Source organism: Gopherus evgoodei, chromosome 1 (genome assembly GCF_007399415.2).
Source record: "Gopherus evgoodei ecotype Sinaloan lineage chromosome 1, rGopEvg1_v1.p, whole genome shotgun sequence".
NCBI lineage: Eukaryota > Metazoa > Chordata > Testudines > Testudinidae > Gopherus > Gopherus evgoodei.
Genome location: NC_044322.1, coordinates 269,748,627 through 269,776,257, shown reverse-complemented (window position 1 = coordinate 269,776,257; position 27,631 = coordinate 269,748,627). Strand labels below are relative to the sequence as shown.

Sequence of the window (27,631 nt, the reverse complement as noted above, 5' to 3'; positions counted from 1 at the left end):
CTGGGAGCACAGTTCCCAGCGCTGCAAGGTACACCTGTAAGGGATGTGGTTTACGTGCAGCGCTGGGAGAGCTCTCCCAGCGCTGGCGCTCTGACCACACTCACACTTCAAAGCGCTGCCAGGGCAGCGCTTTGAAATTTCAAGTGTAGCCATACCCTGAGTCTCCAGCAAAACCAGATCTGGGCAAGGTGAAAATAAGCAGGATCCCCTTCCTTTAAAAACCCTCAGCTAGATGCCAGGCCTTTTTACCTCAAAGCAGCAAAAAAATTAAAAAAAAAATTAAAAATCAACTTTTTAACAGAGTCATGGGCAGCTCAGTTTAGTTCAAGAGGTGAATAGATGAAAGTGAGTGGATGACCAATTTGGTTTCTAACTTCCTCCAGCCCCCAACTGTGTGATTGCTAGCATTCTTCCTGCCCGTCAATCAACCCTACAATCTTCTGGGTTCACAGTGTCCATAGAGTTTTAGAAAGCAGGGAAGGGGTCTGTTCCCCATCCTTGTTACCCAGAGAGACTGAGGAAGGGAGAACACTGCTAGCAACTGTGCCCAGAATGCAACCACCTTCTCCCAAAAAGAAGTTATTGTATCTGGTACTGAAAACACGGGGGAGATTTTCAATTGTTTATTAGATGATCTCAGTCCTTTGGTGGTGTGATCTGAGCAACCTACTTAGCAAAGTAAGAAATATCAGCGCCACAGGAGATTCCAGAAATGCCATAATCCTTAACTACCCTTTCCCACAGCAAATAGAATAATTTCCCCTCCCGCTCCACATTGCTGGTCAGCCTGAGCAAATGTTTCAGGGTCTCTGACCCATCTTCTTCAGAGTTCGATTCAGCTGGAAGAAAAGAAGCAGCCTGTTACAGAGAGGGGAGTTCAAGAAAACACTCACTGCTGGGGCTCTCATAAGTGCACCTTCCCAAACACTCCCACACTCAACTGTGCAAATGCCCTGAGGCAGTAGCAAGCGTAGTCCACAGTAAGGAGAAAAAATAGTAAAAATCTCCCCACCCCACAACAGGGGAGATTCAGGACAAGAGAGTATAAGTGTTTTCAGTAAAATGATAGCGCAAGGAATGGGGTGAAGACAGTTCACATTCGTTCTGCAGCGAGCACTTGGATAGGACTGGTCCTGCAGTGGCCCCTGCTGGAAGAATGGGGCTGAGACAGTATGTTCCTCCTTGCTGAGCATTCAGCAGCAAGAAAGGGCAGGGCCATCCTATAAAGATGCGGGAGCAGTGTCCCAAGGCCTTCAGAAGGGTCCCTCCTGCCCTACATAGGATGGTGGCCGTAATGGATTCCCACTGGTGCTACTAATGGAAATCTGTTAGACTCATCTAAGGAAAACTGAGCCCCCACAAGGTGGAACCAAACATATCAGAATGATGTGTGAGGACAACACATCGCAGGTGGATACCCCAGGGAATAGCTTAAAGTTGTCCCTACCCACACAGACATCTCTCCCACTAGTCCTAGACCTTCCCCAGGCTCCCTATCAGGGATTATTCAGAGTCCCCTGCCCTAGTTACCCACAGCTCACCTCCTCAAATTTGTGGATCTGGCGGATGAAGAAGTCCCCATAGCGCCGAGCGACCTTTGTGTCTGCGATATGGATCATGTCCTGCCAAGAGAACATGGAGCAATCAGGAAAGGAGCAGAGTTAATTCTGGGGTATACAGTAGCATTACTGGGGGAAAGAACCCACTGAGGCCTGAGATCAGTGTCAGAGACACCCCTCAGCTGCACTAGTCACCAGAAAGAGCTCAAAATTAAGCCACAACACTCTAATTTAATTTTTCCCTTTGGGGTAGGCTCTTATTTACTCTTGCACATGGTGGACTCCAAGTCACAATGCTTTAATGTGGCTGTGTCTCCATTCAGCCCTGATAATCAATTTGATGGTGGAGGCTCCCCATCCCAGCTCTCGGGCCTTGCAGGGTAGCTTTCCCCTGCAAGGTCTGGTTCACTCTCTGCCTCCCTCTAGCAGCAGCAAAGGAGCAGGGCTCCTGCTAATGCTTGGGAGTCACTGGCAGTTCCACTTGGTTTGGGTGGGTGGCGCAGGCAAAGCAAGAGCCAGGCCTTGCAGGAAGAGGGCTACCTCCAAGGTCCACGAGGCTAGAAGCAACAATCCTATCCACCAGGTGCCCTAACAAGATTCAGGTGTGTGGGGTGTGGTGACGACGACAGACACTTTCTTTGAAGAGCCAAGTGGCAATGTACCTGGAGGCCCTCACTTAGCAGGAAGGACTCTTTTCTCCTCCCTGTGCGCAGCTGCTGGCCTTGAGCTTCAGGGACAGGCTGGAGTCTGATCATTCTTTGGGTCTGGATTTCCAGCACAGCAGACGCTAGCTAAGAGCTGAGGGTGGGCAGAGCAAAAGGCTTTAGCACTTAGTGACGCAGCAGCGTTGCCAAGGAGACTCCCACCTGGTGGGGAAATGAGATGGGCAGGGGAGGCGCTGAAGGCTGGCAAATCTAGACACTGTATTTAAATTGAAGTCTTAAGCTATTATTGAAACATATCCTGCCCAGGATCAGTGACAGGGAGAAGTCTCCCCCAGTCTGGGACAGGAGTATTTGGGGCCTGTTTACTCAGGCCAATAGGTATGATGTGTTTCTAGTGGCACAGGCCTAAAGGCTGGCAAAGAGCCTGACCAGACATGCTCCTGGCACTACCACTTCTCCATTAAGGACACTGTTGAACAACAAGATCTTGGCATCACAGTAGCACTTTGAACCACATCTGGGGATGAGCTTCCAATTAAGAATATGAAATGAGGAGAGAAGGCATGTACCCCCGAGATTGGGATGAATTTCTGATCATGGTTGTTCATTCCTGTGGCAGAGGGAAAGAGAAACTGACCTTGTCAATGTAGAAGTCAACCTCAGAGGCTGACTGGAACTCCCCATCCAGGGCTGAGATGCCGCTGGTCCAGACCAGGTTCTTCATCTTGTGTTTGAAGACCAGCAGCTGGATGCGAAACTCCTGCTCCGTGAGGTCCAAGAAGCCAGCCAACTTGGCCACAGGCATGGTTGTGTAAAGCTTCAGAAAGCTGCGGATGGTGGACAGCTGGGCCTGCTGTTGCACCTCATCAGCGAATACCTTCAGCTGCTGCAGGAAGGGCTCCTTGTGGTAGTTGGGATGCACATTGTCATAGTTGGGGACCACAGGGGAGAGGAATTTGGGGCAGGCATAGCTGAAGAGCTCCTCATACACCTGTGGGTCACCCTTCTGCATGCGCAGCATCTTGTCCCCATACTTCTCCCTCAGCTGCAAGTGGATGCTCTCATCTATTCGCATGGGGTACATGGTGAGAGCAATGGACAGAAGGGCATGCATCTGCTCATTCTGCTTGTTAATCTGAGATCGAAAAGACAGTCATTAGAAGCCATCTTCTCCCAGAAGAGAGCTTGGTGCCACACAGTACAGAGACATGTCCTTTCCCCAAAGCGTTTATAACCTGGGACACCATGTGGTGAGTGTGGAGTAACAATAGGAGGGGAAGGCATAAGGTAAGACATGAGTTACAGAAATGCTACTAATGCTCGCCTGGTTAATCAGTTTAGACACACGCCTCTATTGGTAGTTCAAAGATCTCTCTTTCAATACCTACTATTCATTCAGTTGTATGCACTGTAGAAGAACAGAGTCTAAGGCAGTGGTTTTCAAACTTTTTTTCTGGCAACTCAGTTGAAGAAAATTGTTGATGCCCATGATCCAATGGAGCTGCGGATGAGGGGTTCAGGGTGTGGGAGTGGGTTCTGGGCTGGGGTTGGGATGCAGGAGGGAGTCAGGCCTCTGGGCTGGGGGTACAGCCTCTGGGGTGGGGCTGGGGATGAGGGGTTTGGAGTGCAGGAGGGGGCTCCAGGTTTGGGGGGGCTCAGGGCTGGGGCAGGGGGTTGAGGCACATGAGGGGTTCAGAGCTCGGGGTGCAGGGTCTGGGGGTCCGTGGATGAGGGATTTAGGGTGCACGAAGGGGGTCCAGGCTTTTGGGGGTTCAAGGCTAGGACAGGGGATTGGGGCACAAGGTTACCTTGGGTGGCTCCCGGTCAGCAGTGCAGTGGGGGGTGCTAAGGCAGGCTTTCTGGCTTTCCTGGCATTGCAGACTGCACTGCACCCCGGGAGCGGCCAGCAGCAGGTCCAGCTTCTAGGCGGTGGCACACAAGCAGCTCTGCAAGGCTCTCATCCGCAGTCACCGCCCCCCTCCTCCTCCCCAGCTAGCAATGGGAGTCCGGAGCAGATGCTCAGGGTGTGGGCAGCGCACAGAGCCCCATGGCCCACCTACCTAGGAGCCGGACATGCTGCTGGCTGCTTCCAGGGTGTGGCGTGATGTCAGAACAAGTAGGGACTAGCCTGCCTTAGCCGGGCAGCACCACTGACAGGATTTAACGGCCCAGTTGGCAGTGCTGACCAGAATCGCCGCAACCCAGTGTCTTACATTCCGCGATCCAGTAGTGGGTCACGACCCACAGTTTGAAAACCACTAGTCTAAAAGAGGGGACTTGGAAGGAGGAGTTGGTATTGGCTAGGCAGACCAGAATTGAGCTGTACCAGGAGAAAGGGGCATCTTGGAGATGGTTATGGAAGAAGCAGACAACTGAGACAGCAAACCTGGCACCAGTGGGAAAGCAGAGGGTGCAGGAATGATGTGATAAAAGACAAGGTCAGATACATAAACACAGGCAGAGTTATATAGGGCCTTGAAGGGGAGAACATATTTAAAAACTGATAGTAGGTGGAACAGAGACCAGGGGGACAAATTTAGATCAATATGCAAGGAAGTCACATTTTGAATGCATGTGGTGGGGAATGTGTGTATCACGGAGGCCAACAAGGAGGTGATCACAGTAGCTGAAAGGTGAATCAGGCTGTGGAGAGCAGAGTTAGCTGTTTGGCTAGAAAGGAAGAGCCAAATCTCTGAAGTGTTGTAGAGTCAGAAACAGTAGGATCTGGACATGTGAGAAGCAAGAGGGAGGAGTCAAATGATCCATCCGGATACAGAACCTAGTGTTGTCAACAGTAAAAGAACAGGAGAGTAGAAATTAAGACGAAAGTGAGGTGCTTGGTTCTAACAGTCAGTGAGACATCCAAGAACTGAGACAGGCTGAAATGCAAGATTGGATGGAAAGAGACAGGTCATGGAATGGAGAGACAGACTGGTGAACTGTCAGCAAGAAGATGGCATTGAAAATATGTAAATGGATAAGGTTGCCCAGAAATAGGATGTAGAGGGAGAAGGAGGGGCCATGGAGCTAACATTGTGGGACTGGGAAGGACGACTCCTCACCCAAAAAGAGCTGCTGAGAGAATATTACCACACAAGCCAAGGGAGGACAGAAGGTTAAGGAGGAAGTTAACAGTATCAACAGCAGCAGAGAAGTCAAAGATGGTAAGAGAAGGATAGTGCACTGGCCTCGCCCCCCTTACCATTTCATACTTGTAGGTAGTCCTCTGAAACATGCTCTTTGTCCTCTGGATGTAAAGGAGGATGTTGGCAAAGACACGGATGGCATCCTGGTAACGCCGCATCATAAGGTACGCAAAGCCCACATAGTAATAGGTGGTGACCTGGCACTCTGGCACCCGAGAATACATGCTCTGGGGAGGAAGAGATACACAAACATGCAAAGTTAGAAAAGACATCTTCCCCCAACAACCTTTAACACCTCTTTCCTTCAGGGAACCCATCTCCATCAGTCTCCAAACGAGTCCTACCATAGAGAAAGGAGAGGGATGACCTGCTGCCCTCTGTGTTTCCTGTACAGAGAAATGAGAAAGCTATCATAGAAGACAGACTGAATGATCTAACAGATCATTTCCATCTCCCTGGCAATGGAAGATTGTTGCCAGCACGATGTTCATCTCTTCTTGTCCAGGCTAGTGTTTAAAAGTTCTCTCCTTCCCTGGACAGATTATTTACAGGCTAACAGACACCACTGCTGGGGATTCCCCCCCAATATTCAGCCTAAAATTTCTCTTCATTTCATCCCATACATGCTAGTTTTACTTGTGTATCACACTAAACACATCCCATGCCTTCCCACTGGAAACAGGCCATGGGCTCAGTAGATAGAATTTCATACATTGCAGGGTGCTTGCAGTCACTCCACAGCAAGCTGTTTAAATAGCCCATTCCACATCCCACAGTACAAGCACACAGATGGATAACATGCAGAGCTCCAAACCAGTCCAGTGACCATCCTGATTGATGCAGTCCAGCTGCACCAATCACAACTATCACAGGGGGTGCATGATCCTAGAAAAAGGATCAGATATGTGCGGTAGAATGGTTGGTACCAACAGGGCCAAGATGGGACCAGGGTGCCATACTGTTAAGGAACATTATCCAGCACAACTAACTAGCACTGCAACATCACTTCAGCATATGATGCTTCAATCAACATTCCCCTCAGCATGGAATCGCACCCTAGACCCCAGAAAGCAAACACCCAACACCACGTATACATGGTAGAACAGCCACAGGGCCATCAGAGGACAGCTATGTGTGTAGGATTTGCATTAAGTGTTGCATTATGCTGTGACTACAGCCCCTAGTGACGGTGGAAGTAGACACCCCTCACCTGACATTCAGAGCAGGAATGAATAGCTCCATAATTGGGCAGTTCATTGTGATGATTGGGGCTCTCACACCTTTAGATAGCATTTGCTGCCCTTTCAAAGAAAGGCACTTTAAACCCAGAAGGGAGCATTTAAGAGCTGTGGCTTATTACCTTCTTGTTGAGCTCAATGTTCTCTAGAACCTTGATGGCTTGGTAGTAATCCCCCAGCAGTGAATGGAGGCGCAGCAGCCCCACAAGACTGAAGTAGCCCAACATCTTATAGAGGGAGTGACGACCGTACTCTCCAGCCACGCTTTCGGGATCACCTGGAAAGAGAGGAAGTGTCACACTTTCTACAGGGGGAATGGGCTCTCTCCCCACAGCTCAACTACCTCATCCCCCTGGACATCAGAGGGGTGACTAAGTCAGGAGATGCAGCTTTCAGCACTGCTCTCACCCTGTTTCCCAATCAACCTCAAATAATTATCCCTTCCCATGGTAACACTTGCCAGAATTAAGGGTTTAGTTCAACTGCCAATGAAACCAATAGGAAGTCAAAGGGCATTAAACAAGGATTTGTCCCAATCTTTAAAACGCTGCAATCTCATCCATGCAGCAAACAGCAGCACTCTACTGGTACATGTGCATTCTCTGAGCTTTACTTGGGGCACAGACAGCTCAACTGGAAGAGCCTGGACAGCAGCTACTCATTGCCTGCTTTTACCTATTTTTAGAGGGAGTTTTCTGCAGGTGAGAAGTGCAGGACCGACAGCATTAGAGTTTGAAGCTTTCTCTCCTCAGCACAGACAGCAGCAGTGTAAGCAAACACCAATCTATCACGTGCATTTGGATGAGAAGGGATTACATCTCAGACCCACTCAATCCTGGGCCTCCAAGCTGAGGCTGCCAACAAGGGGGACAATTACTGTCACTTGTGATGGGTTGGATTTTTGCTAAATACAATTGAGACACCTCAGCTCATTTCACAGAACAGTCCCCAGTCACTTCCACCCCAGACTAGAACCAGTAACTTCAAGGAGAAAGATTTTGCATCCCATTCCTCATCTCCCTTTCCCTTTGATCACTTCTCTTGGCCAGGACAGCATACTTGGGAGCCCTGACCCCTTACCTCCACTGGTGTAGACCTCCAGCTGTCGGTTAATGTTGGACTTGTCCACCAGGGAGTGTAGCACATTGAGGACACTATGGACATTCCATATCTTAGGGTTTGACCGAAGGAAATCAATTTCTTCTTCAGACTTCTTGGCTGTTTTGCAGCGGTACTGGCTGAATGACTGGAACTATGGGATGAGGAAAGGACAGACAAGCAGATAAGGAGCTAGCATGGAAACACTCATCTAAACACCAGCCCTACAGTTCTATCGTATGACTGAAGTACAGGAAGTCACAGGCTTCAACAGCAACTTAATCTGAGTTATTACTTGGCAGGTCAAGAGGAAAAGTTCTACAAACACAATGCACCTAGGGCAAGACTAACGGGAAGCAGATACTCAGCATGAGGGAGAACCTAGAAAGCAGCATCACTAAAAACCCAAGGGGTAGGTGAAGGACAGACAATTAGACATGACTGAAGTGGCACCGAAAAAGTGGCTCACATGCACACACAGAAGCATTGTATCACACAGCAAGGAGGTGACAGTCCATCTCCATATGCACATGACAAGATAACACCTGGAATAGTGTGAACAGTGCCAGGCACCTTCACATCAAGACATCCAACAAACAGAAGGGAATTCAGAAATACAAATGTAATTTAAGGTCTGGGAGGGTGGACTGATGGAAGGAGAAAATAAGGGATATTACAACTGGTATCAGGAAATGTTTCCTGACAGCAAGATCTCAGAATGTAGACTAGTTGCATTGCTCTGCATGTCTGGACTTGGAGATTATTCCAAATAAAAGCCATACAAGCACCATCAACTGAGAAATTTAAAAGGTGGAAAAAATACAATATATAAGAAACAATCCTGCATTGGCCAGCTAGGGTGGACAAACATTCTAGTAAGTTCTTTGTGACTCTAAATGATTTTAGCCAGGCAGCTTCCCAACATTTAGATGTGGGAGAGCTGGGGTCAGGGAAGATGCACTTTACAGAAATAGGCCAGGATGCAGGACCTTGAAATGGAAATACGGATAAAATGCCAGAGTTTCCCAAATATGCCCCAATAACATGAACCTCAAATCTGAGTACCCCCTTGGATGCTCTGCATGTGGGGAGATCTCAGCTATAGGAATCACATGGGACGGAAGGAGGAATGATGGAGAACTGAACAGTCTTAAGCACCTATGCTAACAGAAGGCCCAGCAACAGGCCATGTACCTGGTAGATGAATTCATCAATGATATCCCACAGCCACTGGTTGGGCAGTTCCAGAGGAGCAGGGCCGTCCGCATCTGTAGGAGAAAAACACAGGTAATCACCCACAATCAAGGGGTAGGATGACAGTGACATGAAGCTGTTGGGGGAAATATGGGCATCACTGTAGCTTTCCCCTTCAAGGGTGGAGACAGAACAGAACTCACCCATTGAGCGAGGTCCCCAACAGAGAGATGATGTAATGGTTCTGGCCATTGCTTTGGAGCTGTGCTCTGGCTCCAGGAAAAAGGAGAAGACACCTCCAATAACCCACCGACCATTTGCAGACCTAAAGAAGGCCCATTCTCTTCTTTTGCTCAGAGCAGTTCAGATTAGTGAAGGGATTTGGAATGTGTGTGTTTTCAGATGATGAATGTGACATGCTATCAATTCAACAATTTCTTTCCTTGGGCAGGACCATGGGATTCTTTCCTCTACAATCCATAAGCAAGCATGCTTCTGTTCTTCCTCCCTCCCTCCTTCCCCCGCCCCAAAAATTCACACACCACTAAGTGGATCATAGTAACTCACTCAGAATGTAGTTGAAGAGATTGCAGTAGTTGTAATAAGACTCAAATCTCTGCTCCAGAGAGGGGCCGCCCTGTAATGAAAAGTAGAGAGAGTGGGGAAGTCAATACAGTCTACTTAGCTTCACTTACCTGCTAACTGCTTAGGGCCCCCAAGTGTGGCAGGAATGAGTTCAGGGCTATCATCATGCTTTTTGTGCAGCCATAATCTAGAGTAGCTGAGACACACTTTCACTGACAGTAGAGCTGCCAACGTCTTTATACTCTACCAGGCCAATCATCATCATCATACACCCCACCATCACAACCATGAGTGCACACTAGTGTTATCAAGAAGCAATCTTGACTGTTTATGTTCAATGAACTCCTTCCAGAGGTCCTGCTGCTTTCCCAAAATAAACATCTCACAAATGGAACTTCTCCCCTTTCCTCCTAAACATCTTTCTATCACCACCCAGACTCAAAACCTTCAAATTATCTTGAAGAGCTCTCTGTCCTCCCCCACACGAAGGCTCTTGACAAATCCTGTCAATTCTTCCTCTTCATGGTAGTTCGTGTTTCACTATTGACCACTTTGTAAAATGAGCAAGCGTGTCAGGGAAGCACCTCCATTCCTCAATATTTCATTTTTAAGAACTCCACAGCACAGAATCACCATGCTATGCCTGTAAAATCTGCCCTCCCTCCCCCTGCCCAATCTATTCCTTGGTAATTCCAATCTATTCCTAGTAAATCCCTGGATCACATCTCACACTAATGCAACATCTCTTTCCTAATCTCCCTGCTTCTCCCCTCTCCAAGTCTATTCAAACAGTGCAGCTAGATCTTCTCCCTCTTCCACCCGCTCTGAACCATCACCTGACCATCTTCCTATTCCAGCATTCATGTCAAGTCTCACATCCTCCCTTTCTAATTAGCTTAATTCCTCCCTAAGTCTCAGTTCTCTCCTCCTTCCTGTTCTCACCTCTTGAACCATTTATTCTGCCCAATCTTCCTTCTCCACTAGGGATTCAAAACCCTCTTTCACTCTCCTCCTCTTTGGAGTGATAGGCTGCATTTTCTTGCACATCAGTTTCATTTTCACTCTGGCACTCCACCATCAGTCTCCACTCCACTGCTTCTTACACCCACCCATCTGACAATTGTAAAAGTTACATAAAAACACACAAAACAAGCTACACTTCTCCTGGAATTACAGCTCTGTCAAGGAGAAAATCCAGTTGTTTTCTGTTGTCTCTTCTTTCCTTAATTCACCCACCACAATAATCAGGTGTCATTTGTAGTTATTTATTTGTATGACCACAGCACCTAGAGGCCTCAGTCATGGCCAGGGCCTCATTGTGCTAGGTGCTGCACAAACACAGAACAAAAAGACTGCCACTGACCCAAGGAGGTGTGACCTAACTTAGATCATAGATTTCTCGACGACCTTGTCCTCTTACCTGAACCAATTATTATGAACTTTGTGCTAGCAGTCACTAGCAAGAAGCAGAGCCAGATTACAAGCCTCAGCAGAGGATGGAAGATCAAGTCTTAAAATGTCAGAACTCAAATGAGGCATTACCAACCATAAGCTTGCACAAGTTTCTCAAGATGCAATCAGGATCTCATGGCAGCATATCAGAAGCATGAACAGATTTGTTCTGCAGGAGTTATCTGAATCACAAACAGTGTGGTCCAGAGGGAGGAGAGGTCAAGTTTTACAAAACAGTCATAGGAAAGCCTGCATGTAATTAGCAGGACCACACAGGCAAATACTCACACTGACTTTGGCGTAGATGTGCCTGTAGTAGAGCTCCTTGTACAGAATCAGGAAGACCGCATCTGGAAGAGATGGCAGAACTGGACATTAGCAAGACATTTGGCCAAGTGGTCAACATAGCCAGATGTTTCAGGGACACTGGTGGTCTTCCCCCTGCTACAATAAGGGAAAGAGGAGCAAGAGGGTCCCCCTATGGGGCTTGAGTAGAGAAAACATTTAAGAACTTGTGTTTCCCAACCTTGGGGACACTGGACAGAGGAAAGGAACAGAGAGCATAGGGAAAGCTGCATGGCTTTGGATTCACTCTCATTGCCAATGACAGATGTGCTGTTGTGGATAAAGCAGTGGGCAATTCTTTGAAGCCCACTTTCCCACCATTCTTCTTTGGCAGTTCCTGAAACAGATGGCCACAGGAACAGCATTCAGCAATTACAGGCCTGGGAAGCTGCAGATTGGGAAGCTCTCATCACAGAATTCAGCTCCAAAGCCCAGCAAACACCAGCAATAGCCAACGCTCATCTTGAGGAGCATGAAATCTGGTGTGTTGGGAGGAAAGGGGACAAAACTAAACAAACAGAAAGCAAAGGACAGAATTATAGAATATCAGGGTTGGAAGGGACCTCAGGAGGTCATCTAGTCCAGCCCCCTGCTCAAAGCAGGACCAATCCCCAGACAGATTTTTGCCCTAGATCTCTGAATGGCCCTCTCAGGGATTGAGCTCAAAACCCTAGGCTTAGCAGGCCAATGCTCAAACCAATGAGCTATCCCTATTAGGGGCAAGGAAGGGGAAGAAGAGACAGAAGAAGAGAGAAAACAGACAGAAACAGCAAAGACAGCATCTGTGCCAGGGCACCATGTGAAGAGGCATTGGGGGTCCAGCTGCCAAATCAGCAGGGAAGGCTCCAACAGAAAGGAACAGATTGGAAATATCTCCTGTGCAAAGAAAGCAGTGACTTTCAGCTCCCTTGACATTTTACATTTATAGCACTTCCACTTCTCAATATGATGCTTAGAAAGCCTGCTTCTGAACTGAGTGGGTAGATGTGTAACAGGAAAGGACAGGACAGAGACATCAGCTGGGTCTCTTTCCAGAGTAAAGCAGTTTGCTTCTCTCTTTCCTCCAATAAACAAAATACCTACCATTTCCAACCTGTGGTGCAATGGCCTCTGCCTCTGGCCATGGGGTGTTCTTAAAGAACCTTTCAGTCAGTTTGGTCCAGCTGTGAAAAAACACATGCAGAGGAGATTACAAATTAAACTATTCATTCATCAGTGAAAGAAGGATCGAGTTAAAGATTTCCAATCCTGAAGACATGCTTTGTTAGATCAAAACTATTTCCACACATAGATTTATAAATGAGTCTAGTATGCATGAGAGGGACCAGTTCAACAGATCTGGAAACTGATGTCCTATTTTATCCTTAACACAGAGAAGTAATGCAAGCTTGTCTCACACACCACCTGTGCAAGTGTGACTTAGTCATGAGCTGGAGGGACCATCGCTAGAAAAGAGTCAGACATGCTATGACTGGGGGCCTCTTTGACCGTTGGCATGTTCTGATGTTATCAGCAAGTGAGCTAATGAGCACCAATGGGGGCATTTTTTTTTTAATATGCACATTAGGAACTGGATTGAGACTTATTTGGTATGAATTTCAATCACTACTGACCTGGGTTTGAGGCAAACCAGTTATCTAGAAGTGAAAGGATCTCTTCCTTCTCAGACATCCAAATCTACCCCCAGTCCACATTTTAAATAAAGTCCAAATTTGTATCAAATCAACTGACTGGTGCTCCCTTTAATTAAAAAACACCACCACCACCACAACCCCCTCAAGAGGAGTTACAACAGCAATTCCCACCGTAAGAGGGATAGCTTTGTACCTATTTTCATAGATATCTTGGATCTCATACACTTTCTGGTCAATGACATCACTGGAAACACGGCTGGCCTGAAGCTCATACACCTTCTGATCAATCAGATCCGAGACAGTTTTATGAAAATACTGGATGAAGTTTTTGATCACTTCAGGAATCACCTGGTAGGTCTGTTGCTCATATTGGCGTTCATAGGCTAGATCCTGTTTGGGGTCTCCTGTGGAAGAAAAGGGCAGCAGTGCAGCATATGATTTATGAGCATAGCTCTGTATCTTTCCTGAATTTAATAAAATGCCAGGAAGCTTGGAGAGATGCCCAGAGACAGCACAACCAGGCTGGATCGGGGATCCAAACCAGCTGGCCACAAGGTGAGATGAAGGCACCTCCAGTACCAAGAAAGCAGAATAGAGTTGAGTAACATTTCAGGAGGTACCTTGCTTGGTCGGAGTCCTTCCCCAGCAATATCCACCCCTTAGAGCACTGGTTCTCAACCAAGGTCTTCCAGGGGATACATCAACTCATCTAAACATTTGCTTAATTTTACAACAAGCTATACATAAAAAGCACTTGCAAAATCAGTACAAACTAAAATTTTATACAATGACTTGATTATAGTGCCATATCCAGGGGGAGAGGAATAGTTAAGCGGTTTGAGCACTGGCCTGCTAAACCCAGGGTTATGAGCTCAATTCTTGAGGGGGCCATTTACGGATCTGGGGCAAAAATCTGTCTGGGGATTGGCCCTGCTTTGATCACGGGGTTGGACTAGATGACCTCCTGAGGCCTCTTCCAACCCTGATATTCTATGATTCTATTCTATACACTGAAATGTAAGTACAATAGTCATATTCCAATTGATTTTTTTTGTATTTGTATGGCAAAAATGAGACAGTGAGCAATTTTTCAGCAATAATGCGCTGTGACACTTTTGTATTTTTAGTCTGATTTTCTAAGCAAATAGTTTCTACATGAACTCTAACTTGGGGGTATGCAAAGACAAATCAGACTCCTGAAAGGGGTACAGTGGTCTGGAAAGGTTGAGAACCACTGACTTAGGGCTTGTCTACATCACAAAGTTGCAGCGCTGGTGAGGGGGTTACAGCGCTGCAACTTAGGAGGTGTACACATCTGCAGGGCACCACCAGCGCTGCAACTCCCTGTTTGCAGCGCTGGCCGTACTCCCGTTTTGTCTCGGGTGTAGAGGATCCAGCGCTGGTAATCAAGTGTAGACACTTACCAGCGCTTTTCTTGACCTCCGTGGAATAAGCAGGTATCCCAGCATACCTGAGGAAGCCTCTGGTAATCAAGCAGGTCTCCTTCCCCGGTTTGCTCTCGCGTTCCCCGAACCCCTGAGCAAGCAGGTCTCCTTCCCTGCGGTTTGCTCTCGCGTTCCCCGAACCGCCGTGCAAGCAGGTCTCCTTCCCTGCGGTTTGCAGGGTGGTTCGGGGAACGCGAGAGCAAACCACGGCGAAGCTGGTCTCCTTCCCCTGTTTGCTCTCGCGTTCCCCGAACCCCCCTTGAAGCCGCCCAACAGCGCTGCAGTGTGGCCACATCTAACACCACTTGCAGCGCTGGTTGCTGTAAGTGTGGCCACTCTGCAGCGCTGGCCCTATACAGCTGTACTAATACAGCTGTAACAACCAGCGCTGCAAAATTGTAGATGTAGACATACCCTTAGCACCATGCCATGTCTCTGACCAACTACCAACACACAAAAAAGCAGAGAAACCACTAAGGGGAGAGTGGAGTGGGCAGGGATGAGACCCTCCCGGTTGGATAGTCACATGAGTATCCCCTATGTGCCAGTTGTAGCTCAGGGACACACGGGCGGGAAGGGACTCCCGGGGGTGATCTGGGGTAGGGGCAGGGCAACGCGTGGGCACCCGGCTCGGCCGGGCAGCAGGACTCACCTGTGTGCATGTCATAGTCACCCTGGTACGCGTAGGCATCCTGAGGGGAGAAAGAGACACAGAAGGGGGGTGTCACCACGGGGGGCTCAGATACACAACGGACCCCCCCCCGCGGGCCCGGGTCAGGAGGGGAAGCCAGGCCCTTTCCCGCCCCGTTCTGGGGGAGGGGGGCAGGCCCTTCCCCGGGCCCCTCAACCAGCTTCTGGCGGTGAGTCAGGCCACGCCCCCCGCCCGGCCTCTCCGCGCTGCCCGCGGGGAGGGGCCGGGTACCTCCGTGTCGTAGTCCTCGGCCGGGTAGGCCATGGTGCGGGCGGCGGGCTCGGCACGCGGCGGGCACAGGCGGCCCAACAGGGAAGAGGCTCCGGCCGGGAACGCGGCCGCTTCCTGCAGAGAACCGGAAGGGGCGGGGCGAGTCTTAGGCAGCGCTCGGAAGGGGGCGGGCTTAGGGCTTGGCTACAGCCTGAGTTGGGCTGGGCCAGGGGCGAGGCTTGGTGCGGGGTGACTGGGTCTGACGGGGCGGGAGAGGCTGGCTGGGGGTGACGCAGGCAGGGGGGGAACTTGGGAAGTTGCGCCCCCTTCCTCTTTCCAAACCCAAATAAACCCTTAACCACTTCCCCAGCCTCACCCCTTCTCTGATTGACGGCTAGTCGGACTGGTTAGAGCTTTCATTGGGTGAAATACCGATCTGTCATCCTCAGACTGTCTCTCATTGGCTGCTGCCTGGAGACTCTCCTCCAGGTGGATGAAGCAGTTGCCTGTCATTCGTTTCCTGCCCCGGCTCTTCCCTCCTTCCCCCCCCTCCGCCCCCGTTCCCCCCTTTCTGATTGGCTGCTTGGGGCCGGATTCTGTGATTGGGGAAGGCAGTCAAAGGCTCTGACTCCCCGCCCTCGTTACTATAGTTACTGGTTCTCCCCGCCCTCTGTCAGCGCGTCTGGGTCCTGCCCTCGGGAGGCCGCGCGGGGGCAGCGGGGATGGAAGGCGCTGGCGCTGGCGCTGGCGCGGCCGTGGCGGCCTCGGACGAGGCGCCGAGGCCCCCGGGGGGCGGGTTCGCGCTGCGAGGCCCCCCGGAGCCGCTGGGCCCGGCCTCGCTCGGCTTCCTGCAGGTCCTGTGGCAGCGCGACCCGCCGGCGGGCAAGATCCCCGCCCGCCGCCAGCGCAGGGCCGCCCGGCTGCACCGCGCCCTGGGGCCCACGGGCAAAGAGATCCACGGTGAGGGGCGAGCGCGGGGCGGGGAGATGGGCGCAGTCCCCGCAGGGGAGGGCCTGGGCGCAGCCCCCCTGCTGGCATGAGGCTCGAGCGCACGGAGGGAGTCCCCCTCCCGGCCAAGGGGAGAAGCGGGGGGCCCCACTCTGTGACCTCTTCCCCTCGGCTGGAGGGGCCTTGCTGGGTCCAGCTGGTGCAGGGGAGCAGGAAATGCAATCTAGGACTCTGCTCCAGCCTGGGCCCCCGCCCTGTCCCCCCGAAGACCATACGTCTGATTGGAAAACAGTTAATGGTGGTACCCTCCTCCAGTCAGGCCCCAGCCCAGCTCTGGCCTCTAATAGGTTATAATGAGAGTCCATTCACAGTAAATCGAGCTGCGCTAAACAATTGATTAGCAATGAAATGGCTAGCATAAGTCATATCACTAGGCTTCAGAACTAAAACTGCCAAACTGTTGGGTCAAGTTGGCTGTAGGCATTGACAGATGTCCTGGCATATATTTTGTTTACAGCGTGCCCTCTGCAACCATAAAGGCTGGAGACTTATTCTGGTGCACAGGATGGCAACCACCAAAGAGGAATACAGGTCACTCAGTTGGTGCTAGTCAAACCCCATCGAGAGCCATTTCCAACTCTGCTGCTAAGAATACAAAGAAGCACAATACTTTCCATTAATATATAAGGAAGAAACACTCTGGGAAGGAAAAAGGATGGTAGTAATAGCATGACATTGCAGCAACCTGACTCTGAGTCAATGCTGGCAATGGGACATGAGATGGGTAACCAGGTACAGACACATAGCCAAGTTGTCCGAGTCTAGGTGGAAGCCCTTGTATAACCTACCCTTCCAATCAAGATGTTTTATTAGAATTCATACGCCCTTCATTGGTGGAGTAGAGAGGAGATGGCAGAATCTAAGGGCTTGTCTACATTACCCTCTGGATCAACAAGCAGTGATCTAGCGGGTGTCGATTTATCGTGTCTAGACTAGACGTGATAATTCGACCACCGAGCGCTCTCCCTTGGACTCCACCATGACAAGGGGCGCAGGTGGATTCGACGGGAGAGTGTCAGCTATTGACTTACTGCAGTGAAGATACCATGTTAAGTAGATCTAAGTATATCAACTTCAGCTATGTTATTCATGTAGCTGAAGTTGCGTAAGTTAGATCGATTCCTCCCCCAGTGTAAACCAGGTCTAAGATTAGCTGCATGGGAGAGTTGGGAAAAGGTTCTCATTCACTTTCAAATTTGAGCTACTGTAACCCACACACTTCCTGGGTGTGGTGTTCTGTCCCCTGTTGGGGCACCAAGACCACTCAGAGAGGTTAATGAGTCTGCTCTACAGCCTTAGCTAACAGCCATATGGCTTTTAGCTCATGCAGTAGAGGCTCATGCACTTAGCTCCAGAGGTCTGAGGTTGAGGACCAGGATCTGTCGGTGTTACACTACAAAGAGGCTTCCTTGGGAAGTGCTGTCTGGCAGGAAAGGCTAATGACCACCTTTCGAAGAAAACCATGAAGTCTCCTGCTACCTGGGGCCCTGATCTCACATATCCCTTCGTCTAGGGACAAGCCAATCCTTCCAGTGTGGTTTAGCTCCTGAATTTGGGACTTGACCTGAAGAGAGGGTTCTAATAGTGGAACTACCCCTGTTCTCTATGTTCTTTGCAGTAATCCTTTCTCTTTTCCACAGCTTTGAAACGATTGAGAGAATCCGCCAATGCTAACGACTTAGAAACAGGTGAGCCTGCAATGGCCAGGTCGACTCAGAACCTTTCCCTGGAAGGGCAGTTTTGCAATTGGCTTTGGAGGGGAGGAAAGGGAAATACAGGTGGTTTGTAGAACCAGCGGTTCAGACATTGCACATGCAGAAATAGTTTTGTTCTGTTAGGACAGGGCGGGTGTAAAGTTCAATCTAGCATTTCTACCCTCTCCAGTTCATGGGTTTTTTTCTGTGTGACAGAGACTTCAGCCAAGGTAACAACAATAGTAATATGTCACTCTGCAGCAGGACAGGAGAGCAAAGCTCTTTTTGAAAGAAAGACAAGTGACTGTTGCACAAACAGCCCCAGTCTGTTGTCAGGGAGCATGACACACCAGATAGGAGAAATGGACTCAGGCAATGCAGATTCTATTCCTGCCTCTGCTACTGTTATTGGTATGACCATATCACCTACGCATCCCAGTCACAGACCAGGACTCCACTGTACTAGGTGCTGTACACAGAACAGAAAGATGATCCCTGCCCAAAAAGAGTTTACAAGCTAAGTATAAGACAAGAGACAACCCATGGATACAGACAGATGGGGGAGAACAAAGCAACAATATTGAGTATTGACTCACTCTTTGACTTTAGGCAAGTCACTGAGTGCCCATTTTCCCATCTGTAAGGCAGGGAGATGACACTTGCTCATTTTTGTGAAGGGCTTTGAAATCTGTTGATGCAGCACGCTAATGAACATGTCTCAGCTTGAGGTACTGAGTCAGAAATGACTTATACAGTATGACTTTTGTATTAAAAGCCATGTGTCCCATTGTATTATAGTTGTAAAACATGTTCTAAATCTATATGCAGATCCCTGTATTAAATCTTGCAATGTTTTATATCCTGTCGGGCCAGTGAAGTGATTGGTATTGAATCAGTTACTCATCAGCTTGGAAATAATCTTTGATCTTTTCTGTCATTGCACCAAATCTTCACTCATCTCAAAACATGGTCAGAATGAGAAAGGTTAAATTGTTTCCTGCTGGTCTTGGGAGATAATTAAGTGGGACTTCACATTAATGTTTCCTCCTAGTTGGCCTGTCAGTCTTTCTTCTTGTCCCCTGGCTAAGATAGCAGAATTGCACTTATTCTAAGGGCAAAGTCATCTTTTCAGGTGTTACTTCCAATTTTAACCCTGAACCATTTTTCCCCACTAAGTTTAGAAACAATCCAGGAGGGGCAAGGGAAGGAATCCCAGTTGTAATAATGGTTCCAACCCTAGAACCCAGGAGGAAGGTAATGTTGGAACCCCCACACTAGAACCGGCCAATAGCTGGATCACTCCAGTGTCCTGCCTCCAACACTGGCCAGTAATGAATGCTTTAGAGCAAGACTTAAAGCCCCCTAATTGAATAACCATGCAGGGGGAGCTTCCTTCTGAGCTGGGGATTAATTTATACCCCAAAGAATGAGGATTGATAACTCTTGTAATCTTAACCTCGCTCATTTCACTGCTTCTAGTATTCAAAGGTCACTGACCTTGAAGAAGAGCCATGAGAATGCTTAAGGGATTAGAAAAGATGCTTTACGGTGTTAAACTATCTAGATTCAGCTTTCTGAATCTAACAAAGAGACGGTTAAGCTGTGATTTGATTACAGTCCATAAGTATCTACATGTGGAACAAATGTTTGATAATGGGCTTTTCGTTCTGGCACACAAAGGCATAGCACAATCCAGTGGGTGGAAGTGGAAGCTAGACAAATTCAGTCTGGAAATAAGATGTCAACAGTGAGGGTAATTAACCAGTGGAACAATTTACCAAGGGTCATGGTGGATTCTCCGTCACTGACCATTGTTAAATCAAGGGTGAATTTAAAAAAAAAAATGCTCTATAGCCTGTGTTACACAGGAGGTCAGACTAGATGTCCACAGTGGTCCCTTTGGGCCTTGGAATCCATGAATTCTGTTTGCTCCAATAATGTCCCGTGACTATGAGTTGTACTTGTTACTCATTCTCCCCATAAAGAAACATTTCCTTCTCTGCTGAGGAACGGAGGCAGTCTAAGTTGCACCAGGGTCTCCCTTCCATTGGCGTTCGAGGGGTAGTTGGATGGATGGGAACAGAGAGGAACAAATAAGGTGGGACAAGGGGATCTCTTTCCATTATCAGTCTCTCTCATTCCCATATCTGGCTCTTGCACTCATCTGGTTGCGTGTCTCATAGCTGCTCTACTGATCAGCTCTCCCTCCCAATTAACACGGTCTCCCCTTCTCTCTTTCTCGGCGATGTCAGTGCAGCAACTCTTAGAAGATGGGGTTGACCCCTGTGCTGCAGATGACAAAGGCCGTACAGCCCTGCACTTCGCCTCCTGCAATGGCAATGATCGCATCGGTGAGTGGGAAGGGTTGTTCCATGATCCAGTTTCCTTGTGGGAGGGGTTTTGGAGGAATCTCTGCATTTCCTTAATTGCACACCTTGCTAAAAGCAGCATTTCCCCTTCAATCCCTGGCATGTGCATGTGCTGCCTCTCAAGATCCTCTAAACCGTTAATTGTGGGCAATGCTGGCTTTTCCCTCTTAGACCTGCTGGGCAAAGGGAAGAGACTGAAATAGGTCCATTTAATTGTTTCTAGTGCAGTTGCTTTTGGACCATGGGGCAGACCCGAACCAGAGAGATGGACTGGGGAACACTGCATTACACTTGGGTAAGCGCCAGGAGCTTGAAATCAGGGCTTCTGTAACCTAATGATCTTTGTGCCCAGAGTTGTGAAGATCCCCATTAATTTCCTTCCTTCCTTCCTTCCCTCCCCTGTATTGTGGCAACCAATCCCTGTTCTAGACTCTTGGGATTCCATCAGCTTTGTTCTTTAATTGAAGGCGTAAGGGTCAGAGCTGAAGGAAGTACATCTCCTTCCTCCTACTGGCCCTGAGAAACATGAGGCCCGTTTTAGAGACTATCCAGCTTGCTGGCAGAGGCTGTAAACCCTGATTGGTGAGCAGGCTTCAAAAGGGAGTGCTGCTGTACCCTCTGACAAAGAACCCTGTAGGGAGCTGGTTGCCTGTGCTGTGATGCCCAGGGGGCTTAGAACTTGAGCAGGATCCCCTTCCCTAGACTGTAGCTCTACTCTGAGTTGTGTGTCTTGTGTTTTCCCTTCCCAGCTGCCTGCACAAACCATGTTCCTGTCATCACCCTGCTGCTGCGTGGAGGTAACATTTCCTCTTAACAAATTATAAAGCTACCACCACCACTTCTTTGACCTTCCCCCAGGGCCACCGCCACTTTTAAACCAACCTCTCTCTCCCCGTGCATGTGCACCTTTCAGGAGCCAGAGTCGATGCCTTGGATCGAGCCGGGAGAACTCCTCTGCACCTCGCCAAGTCCAAGCTGAACATCCTGCAGGAAGGGCTCTCTCAGAGCCTGGAGGCCGTGCGCCTTGAAGTGAAGCAGGTGAGAAACATTCATACTCTCTGATACCGTGTGCATCTGCTCTCCAAGCACTGCCTTTCTTCGGTGTACTCTGTAGGACATGTGGGGTTTAGTAACTGCTTTAAGTGCCTCGCTTGAGGACCTCAGCTGCTCCAGCGTGCTAGCAATTCCAGGACTCCTGACCTTCTCCCTCCCAGACTTTGATAACCCACTTCTCTCTGCGTCTGGAGAGCATCTCCGTAAACACCACTAGGAATTGTTGCAGGATCTCTCCAGGGCTTGTGGGCCCTAAAATGCTGAATGGCAGCTAGTGAGAACTAAGAAATGGCTATAGGAGGGACCCCTAAGAAATCCCCTTATGTGTTCTCCCAGTGCTGGCATTAGGCGAGCTAGCTGACTAATAGGAACAGCCATGCATTTTCCTAGAATGCTGGTTGGCAGGCTCTGAACCTCCACCTGCCCAGGTTCACAAGTCGGGATAGGAAAGGGAGGAGATTTGGGTAACGCAAGACCTGAGAGGGAGAAAGCAACAAGAATTTTTTACCCAGGGAACCACTGGATGTGAGGCTGGCCCTTTGAGGACTTTGGTCTTTTGGTCTCATCACTATGTTCTAATAGCTATGGATAGGAATCAATTGAATGGCCAGCCCCTCTGAAAAAACTCAGCATCTGATTAATATGTGGCCTGTCTTCTGGAGACACACTGGACTGCGCCTCTACAAATGGCACTGTCCAGCTGTTTTGGAGCATGGCTCTGCTCTCCTGTGTGGATGCCTACCCCCAGACCTCAGAAGCGACACTGTGCTTGTGGCAGTACTGGTAATAGCCTGCCTGCTGCTGTTGTCCCTCTGTCCTTGTACCACCGGTGCCCTGCCTTGGTTAAAGCTGTCCTGCTCTTGCATTTCACCATATTGCCTGTTTCAGATTATCCAGATGTTGCGGGAATACCTGGAGCGCCTTGGGCAGCATGAGCAGCGGGAGCATTTGGATGATCTCTGCTCCAGGTTACAGAGGACCAGTACTAAGGAGCAGGTAAGAGGCAGCCAGAATGACTCCCATACTGCGTTGCTGGCTTCACACATACATCCAAGAGAGAATAGACAGCTTCAGTAGAGTAACATCCAAGACTGGGACCAGGATACAAACACATTCCCCTCCATGTCACTGGTTCACATTAGAGCCCAGATGTAATGACGGAAAGATTCACAGTAGCTAGGTCTTGTAGTAACTCATTTGGTGGGAGTGGGTAGTGAAAAGAAGGTCTGTATTCTGGTGGGTAGATATTCACAACACAGAAAGCATTGCCAGTGCCCAGGATACCCTTAACGGCAGACTCAGCAGAGAGGTCAAAGACCAAATGGACTGAGAACATTGAATTTCCCCACTCATCTACACATGTGAGCCCTTCCAGGCAAGGAAGAGGTACATCCTGCTTTAAGCTCAGTCTTCCTTCCCTTGCAGCCTGTGCTTGTCTTATGATAACAAACTGCATTGTTTCTACGGCAGGTGGATGAGGTCACTGACCTCCTGGCCAGCTTCACCTCACTCAGTCTACAGATGCAGAAGATGGAGAAGAGGTAACAGGATTTCAGATCATTCCCCTGCTCAACAAGAGAGGCTCCAGGGGAGAGGCAGCTGGAGCGCATCGCCTAGATTATAAACATTGCTGCCACTGCCAGATACCCTGTTCCTGCTGGACCCTCCCCCCAATGTAGCACTCAACTCTCAGACTATCCTCTCCAGTGCTGCCATCACCACCTCCTTCTGAGGTGCCTAGGAGGACAATTGAATGCTGGAGCTCCTGACTTTTGGAGCAAAGGGCCCCTCTTATTATCATCCTGCTCTAGATTGGATGGTTTAACGAATGTGCTGGCCTTGTGTGTCATGTCCCTCTTTTGAACACGCAGCCTTCCTCAAAGCATCCCAAGCTCAGAGTGGTTGGCACTCACCAGTGTGCCGCTGGTCACCAGCCACACCCAGGTGCATTCAGGTAGGGAAAGCTCTTAGACATGCCTTTGTACAGATCTGCGACTGGACACGGTCACCGTATCTAGTTGCACAGGGTGAGTAGGCTTGTTCAGATGGTGGGAGACTCTGGCTTCTTGCAGTCACAGGAAGTGAAGATGGAAATTCAGCAGAGCTCACTGAGCATTGGTTGGAGTAGGTGGAACCAGGAAGAGGAAAAAATAAAATAAAAAAAAGAGCCTGGGCCTTCATCCTCAACTCCGACAGGGGCCTGCTGTCAAAGGGGAAAGAGTGTCAGTGTGGGACTGGGATACAAAGCTTTTCACCACAAGGTTGCTGCTTCCAATGTGATCCCACCTCAAGGAATCACTAAAACTTTGTGCTCAGAGACCACAGCAATGGGTTTGTTAAAAATAAATATATAGATAAAGTTGTTACCAGATTATGGCTGCCCAGTTAGAGTTGGGGGACACCCCCCCACTCCTAGCCCAGTTCTAAGGGGACAGATATCTATGTCTCACAAGACAGCACCATGGCTGACTTCGATCTTCCCTTTTATTAGCAGTCTCAGCCAGGAGATCAGGCCTTGATTTGAGCTATTAGAACAGCTCATCTTTCCACCTCAGCGTAGCTGACATGTAACTTAGACCTGAGCCATGTTGCTAGGATGGGGCAAACTTATGTTGTTTCTGCCCATGTATCACTAATCCCAGGTCTAAAATAAATGCCAGTCTGAAGGCCTATCAATTGGACACATTTTTATCAGCGCTAAATTCATTTGAGGGGAAGGAATCTTAAGTAAGTTCAATGGATTGGATGAGTTGTGATGCCCACAAGAGGCCTGAAATGGGGAGCATGGAAAGGATGCAGGAAGTTGCCACAGAACAGCATGTTCTTTGCCATCTGTTGGGGTGTGGTCATTCATAAGAGCTGGGTGGATTCTGTTTAAGGTACTGATTTTCAAGAGCAGCCAGTACTTTCCCTGAATCATGAACATTCCAAGTTGTTTTTTTAGATCCAGAGGACAATAGGATTGGATGCTGTTTAGGTGTATCCCTTGTCTGAGAGGATACTGACTAGACGCATGTATCCAAAGCTTGGATTTCACCCTGGTGCATGCAGCTTAGAGTGCTCTGTATGCTCTTCTGGGGAGGGAAGTCTGGGACTGACTCTGTTTTGATTTTGCTGGAGCTGTCACTGTGAATATTAAGACATTGTTCTGACATGCTGGCTAAAAGACACACGAAAGGGGGTGGACGGCAATCTGAACTCCTACATTTTACATTCATTAAAATACTGTCAGCTTTTTTGGAGTCCTCCACCAGTTCTTTCGTCTCAAGACTCACATCTCTCCCTCTATCTCCTGTGCCTGGGGCCTGACCCTTGCCTCACTAACAACTTCTCTTAAAAAGCAGTGCTTGAATTAAAGATGACAATGTCGAGTTGCCTTGAGCACAAACGCTGGCCTCTTTGCAGACCCCTGGACCCTGCTGCTGATTCACCTTCTGATCTTAAATCCCATTGCTGACGAATCCAAACCATAAATACATGAATTTGCTGTAGAACCTACACAAATCACAGTGTGTTGTAGGACTGCAGGCCAGGAGCTATCATGCACTCTGCAGAGAGGAAAGCAATGCTGTCTGACCACAACTGGTCTGAGAGCAAGCATTGGTGTGCAGCAGGAGGGGAGAAAACATGGTAAAATCATCACAGTTTGCCAAATGAAGAATGCGACAACATGCTGGGGCTCAGACTGGTATTGGCTAGATTCTAAAGATTACAGGGGAAAGAGCATCCCCCAAGTGAGACAGAAGGGACCATTAAAAGAGCTAAAGAAAGAGCAGCTAGGGTTGTCTTTAATGCCACAGTTGCTGTCGCTGATGCTTGTATTGAAGCTAGAACTGACTGCGGTATGCTTTTGTTGCATTTCACACCTGAGATCAGAGCCCTTTTGGCTAGGAGCATGAGAAGTTGCTGCATGCAGTGTGTCATGGCCCCACAGTGTGAGGTTAGCTGCTGAGCTTTTACACCACCTCCCTAAACAGGGTTGAAGTCATAAAGGGTGATGTCTGGGTGTGGATGATGGTGGTTGCCTGCTCTGAGCCCCTGCAACTACCCACTAATGCATACCTCTCTCAGAGAGCAGCTTTTTATGTTTCTCCCTCAACAACCCATGGGCTGGGCCATCAGCTGTATGTCATCTGAAGGATGATGGGTTTTTGGGGAAAATTGCCACGGCTGCTGGTTAGTAAGAGCACTTGGTTGCAGATGAAATGCCTTAGGGAAATTAGATCCTTTTTAACTGGTGAGCAGACCGATCAGATGGTACAAGTTGCCCTTCGCAGTTCTGCTTTTCTACTGCCAGTCCAATGGGATGAGATACCCACAGACCAAGCTGGCACCAGGGCTCACAGTGACATTCCACAGGGCTGTTTCCCTCCGGCCAGAGAGCAGTAATCACCACATTTCTATCATCCAATGATGCATAATCCTGGGCTGGAAACAGTCAAACCTACCATCCTGCTCAGTTCGGCAGTCCTCATCTTAAGCCGATCTCCCAGTTGCTCTAGTTTACTATAAGAGTGAAGGGGTGGCTATGAATGTAGAAATCGTATCTTCATCATGCTTCACTGTGTCTGCAGTACCTGATTTCCTTTAGCTGTCCTGCCCACGTTGCCTGTTATACATCACCTAATAGGATCCCAGAGCTTTCCCTTGGTGGAAGGCCCCATGTGCTCTACTGCAGGCTTTTGTAGCACTCTTCTGTGGCAGCTTCAGGTACATTTTACAAATCTAGGTTTTTACTGAATTAAAGATGAACATGAATAATCAATACAATCTCCCCTGTGCTGTTTATTTTGATATTGAACTCAGCTTCACGTTGGTCTCACACAAAATTGTCATCAGCGGGTTTCAGAATTAACTCATTAACAAATGGCACAGTTGACACCACTCAGAGCTATTGGACTAGGCCAGCTGCACACTCAGGCAGGCAGCATGTTACGTACCATTCCCATTTTCAAGCTTTTCCTCGCAATCATGGGACCTAAGACATTTTTCAATTTCAGCTTAGATTCTTCAGCAAGGAGTGAATTCCACAGCGACTGAACACACAGCACCCAGCCTTGGGGACTGGCCTCGGCACTGAAGGCCATGCCAATGTGCCTGGGACACAAGCCATATAACCTCATGGATAGTGCCAGCCAATTTGAGGAACGGGTTTATTAAGGCACATCCAATGTACAGGGCCAATATGTGGCTGCATTGCACTGAGGCACTGGATCACATCTGTGACTACGTACAAATACTATGCAGAAATTATATAGATGCCAAAGAACAAAAGGACTTACTCTAAAGCAGCTGCTCCCCATGTACGATTAGAAATGAATGGGATACATGCACTCCAGCATGTGCAGGTGCATACCCACGCAGAAATACCTCTCAGTCTTCAGCTGCTGAAATAATTAAACTCTAGGGCATCAAGACAACTCTCTTCAGGAGAGAAAACTATATTACTCCCATCCTCCATCATCACCAGCTGCCCCCCACCCAACCTTTCATCTACCTCTGTCCATTCACTCAGTATTTGCATCTGATCTTTTATCCTCCTTGCTACAGAAAGATCTGTGCAGAACAAACATAATTTCTCTTCATAGAGCCAGGCCAGCGTGGGAGAGCAGCCTTGGCAGCTCTGAGCCCACTGGTGAATCAGTGAGGAGCCAGAGTTTGATTAGCAAGCGGATAAAGGAGAACTGGCAGATAAAGAGTTTATCTGGATTTGTCTGAAAGCTTCTGAGAGAGTCTGTAAATAAAGTAGGCAATTGAGATACAAACCATGATCATGGATCAGGAACTGGTTAAGAGACAGAAAATAAAGGCTAGGAACTTACGGACAATTTAAATTGTGGTTTACGGCTAACAATAGGATGTCCCAGAGCTTCAGTATTTAAATAGGGTTGCCCCTTTGGCCCAAGCAGTTAAGCCAGTATTCAGGCCCTTGCAGGATTTTTTCTGTTAGAATGGGAAATCCGTTATGTGTCAGGTACAGTAACTCCTCACTTAACATTGTAGTTATGTTCCTGAAAAATGTGACTTTAAGCGAAACAACATTAAGCGAATCCAATTTCCCCATAAGAATTAATGTAAATGGGGGGGTTAGGTTCCAGGGACTTTTTTTCACCAGACAAAAATCTATATATTATATAGATATACACAGTATACGTTATAAACAATTTAATACTGTTCACAGCTATGATGATTGTGAAGCTTGCTTGAGATGGTGAGATTATAGGCTGGAAGAAGGAGGGATATTT

General features: G+C 48.5%; 2 protein-coding genes across 3 annotated transcripts; one reads left to right on the top strand and one right to left on the bottom strand.

Annotated features, from left to right (window-relative positions):
• Nucleotides 1-609: 609 nt before the first annotated feature.
• On the bottom strand, nucleotides 610-15,405 carry EIF3L (eukaryotic translation initiation factor 3 subunit L). 2 transcript variants are annotated; one of them, XM_030545998.1, is made up of 13 exons: nucleotides 15,284-15,405; nucleotides 15,014-15,053; nucleotides 13,110-13,320; nucleotides 12,366-12,445; nucleotides 11,226-11,287; nucleotides 9,468-9,537; nucleotides 8,901-8,974; nucleotides 7,689-7,860; nucleotides 6,731-6,885; nucleotides 5,427-5,597; nucleotides 2,862-3,359; nucleotides 1,542-1,622; nucleotides 610-839 (listed from the first exon to the last, which is right to left on the bottom strand). In XM_030545998.1, the coding sequence occupies exons 1-13, from the start codon at nucleotides 15,314-15,316 to the stop codon at nucleotides 801-803; spliced, it is 1,686 nt and encodes a 561-aa protein (XP_030401858.1). In that variant the 5' UTR covers nucleotides 15,317-15,405; the 3' UTR covers nucleotides 610-800. The 2 variants fall into 2 exon arrangements, with proteins under 2 accessions (XP_030401858.1, XP_030401867.1); XM_030546007.1 differs by lacking the exons at nucleotides 12,366-12,445; nucleotides 15,014-15,053; nucleotides 15,284-15,405 and having other exon boundaries at nucleotides 13,110-13,188.
• A 579-nt stretch (nucleotides 15,406-15,984) lies between these two features.
• ANKRD54 (ankyrin repeat domain 54) lies at nucleotides 15,985-24,623 on the top strand. Its single transcript, XM_030549302.1, has 8 exons — nucleotides 15,985-16,222; nucleotides 17,911-17,958; nucleotides 20,217-20,315; nucleotides 20,557-20,628; nucleotides 21,083-21,130; nucleotides 21,247-21,371; nucleotides 22,275-22,382; nucleotides 22,857-24,623. Exons 1-8 carry the CDS (start codon nucleotides 15,985-15,987, stop codon nucleotides 22,929-22,931), a joined length of 813 nt encoding a protein of 270 aa, XP_030405162.1. The 3' UTR covers nucleotides 22,932-24,623.
• Nucleotides 24,624-27,631: the final 3,008 nt, after the last annotated feature.

What these genes read in the sequence shown, in the direction of transcription:
- EIF3L (XM_030545998.1), bottom strand. Translation starts at nt 15,316, where the DNA reads ATGGCCTACCCGGCCGAGGACTACGACACGGAG. An exon ending in CCGAGGACTACGACACGGAG is followed by an intron (nt 15,054 to 15,283) that starts GTACCCGGCCCC and finishes TTCTCCCCTCAG; the next exon opens with GATGCCTACGCGTACCAGGG. An exon ending in TTGATGAATTCATCTACCAG is followed by an intron (nt 7,861 to 8,900) that starts GTACATGGCCTG and finishes CTCATCCCATAG; the next exon opens with TTCCAGTCATTCAGCCAGTA.
- ANKRD54 (XM_030549302.1), top strand. Translation starts at nt 15,985, where the DNA reads ATGGAAGGCGCTGGCGCTGGCGCTGGCGCGGCCGTGGCGGCCTCGGAC. An exon ending in CACCCTGCTGCTGCGTGGAG is followed by an intron (nt 21,131 to 21,246) that starts GTAACATTTCCT and finishes TGCACCTTTCAG; the next exon opens with GAGCCAGAGTCGATGCCTTG. An exon ending in GGACCAGTACTAAGGAGCAG is followed by an intron (nt 22,383 to 22,856) that starts GTAAGAGGCAGC and finishes TTTCTACGGCAG; the next exon opens with GTGGATGAGGTCACTGACCT.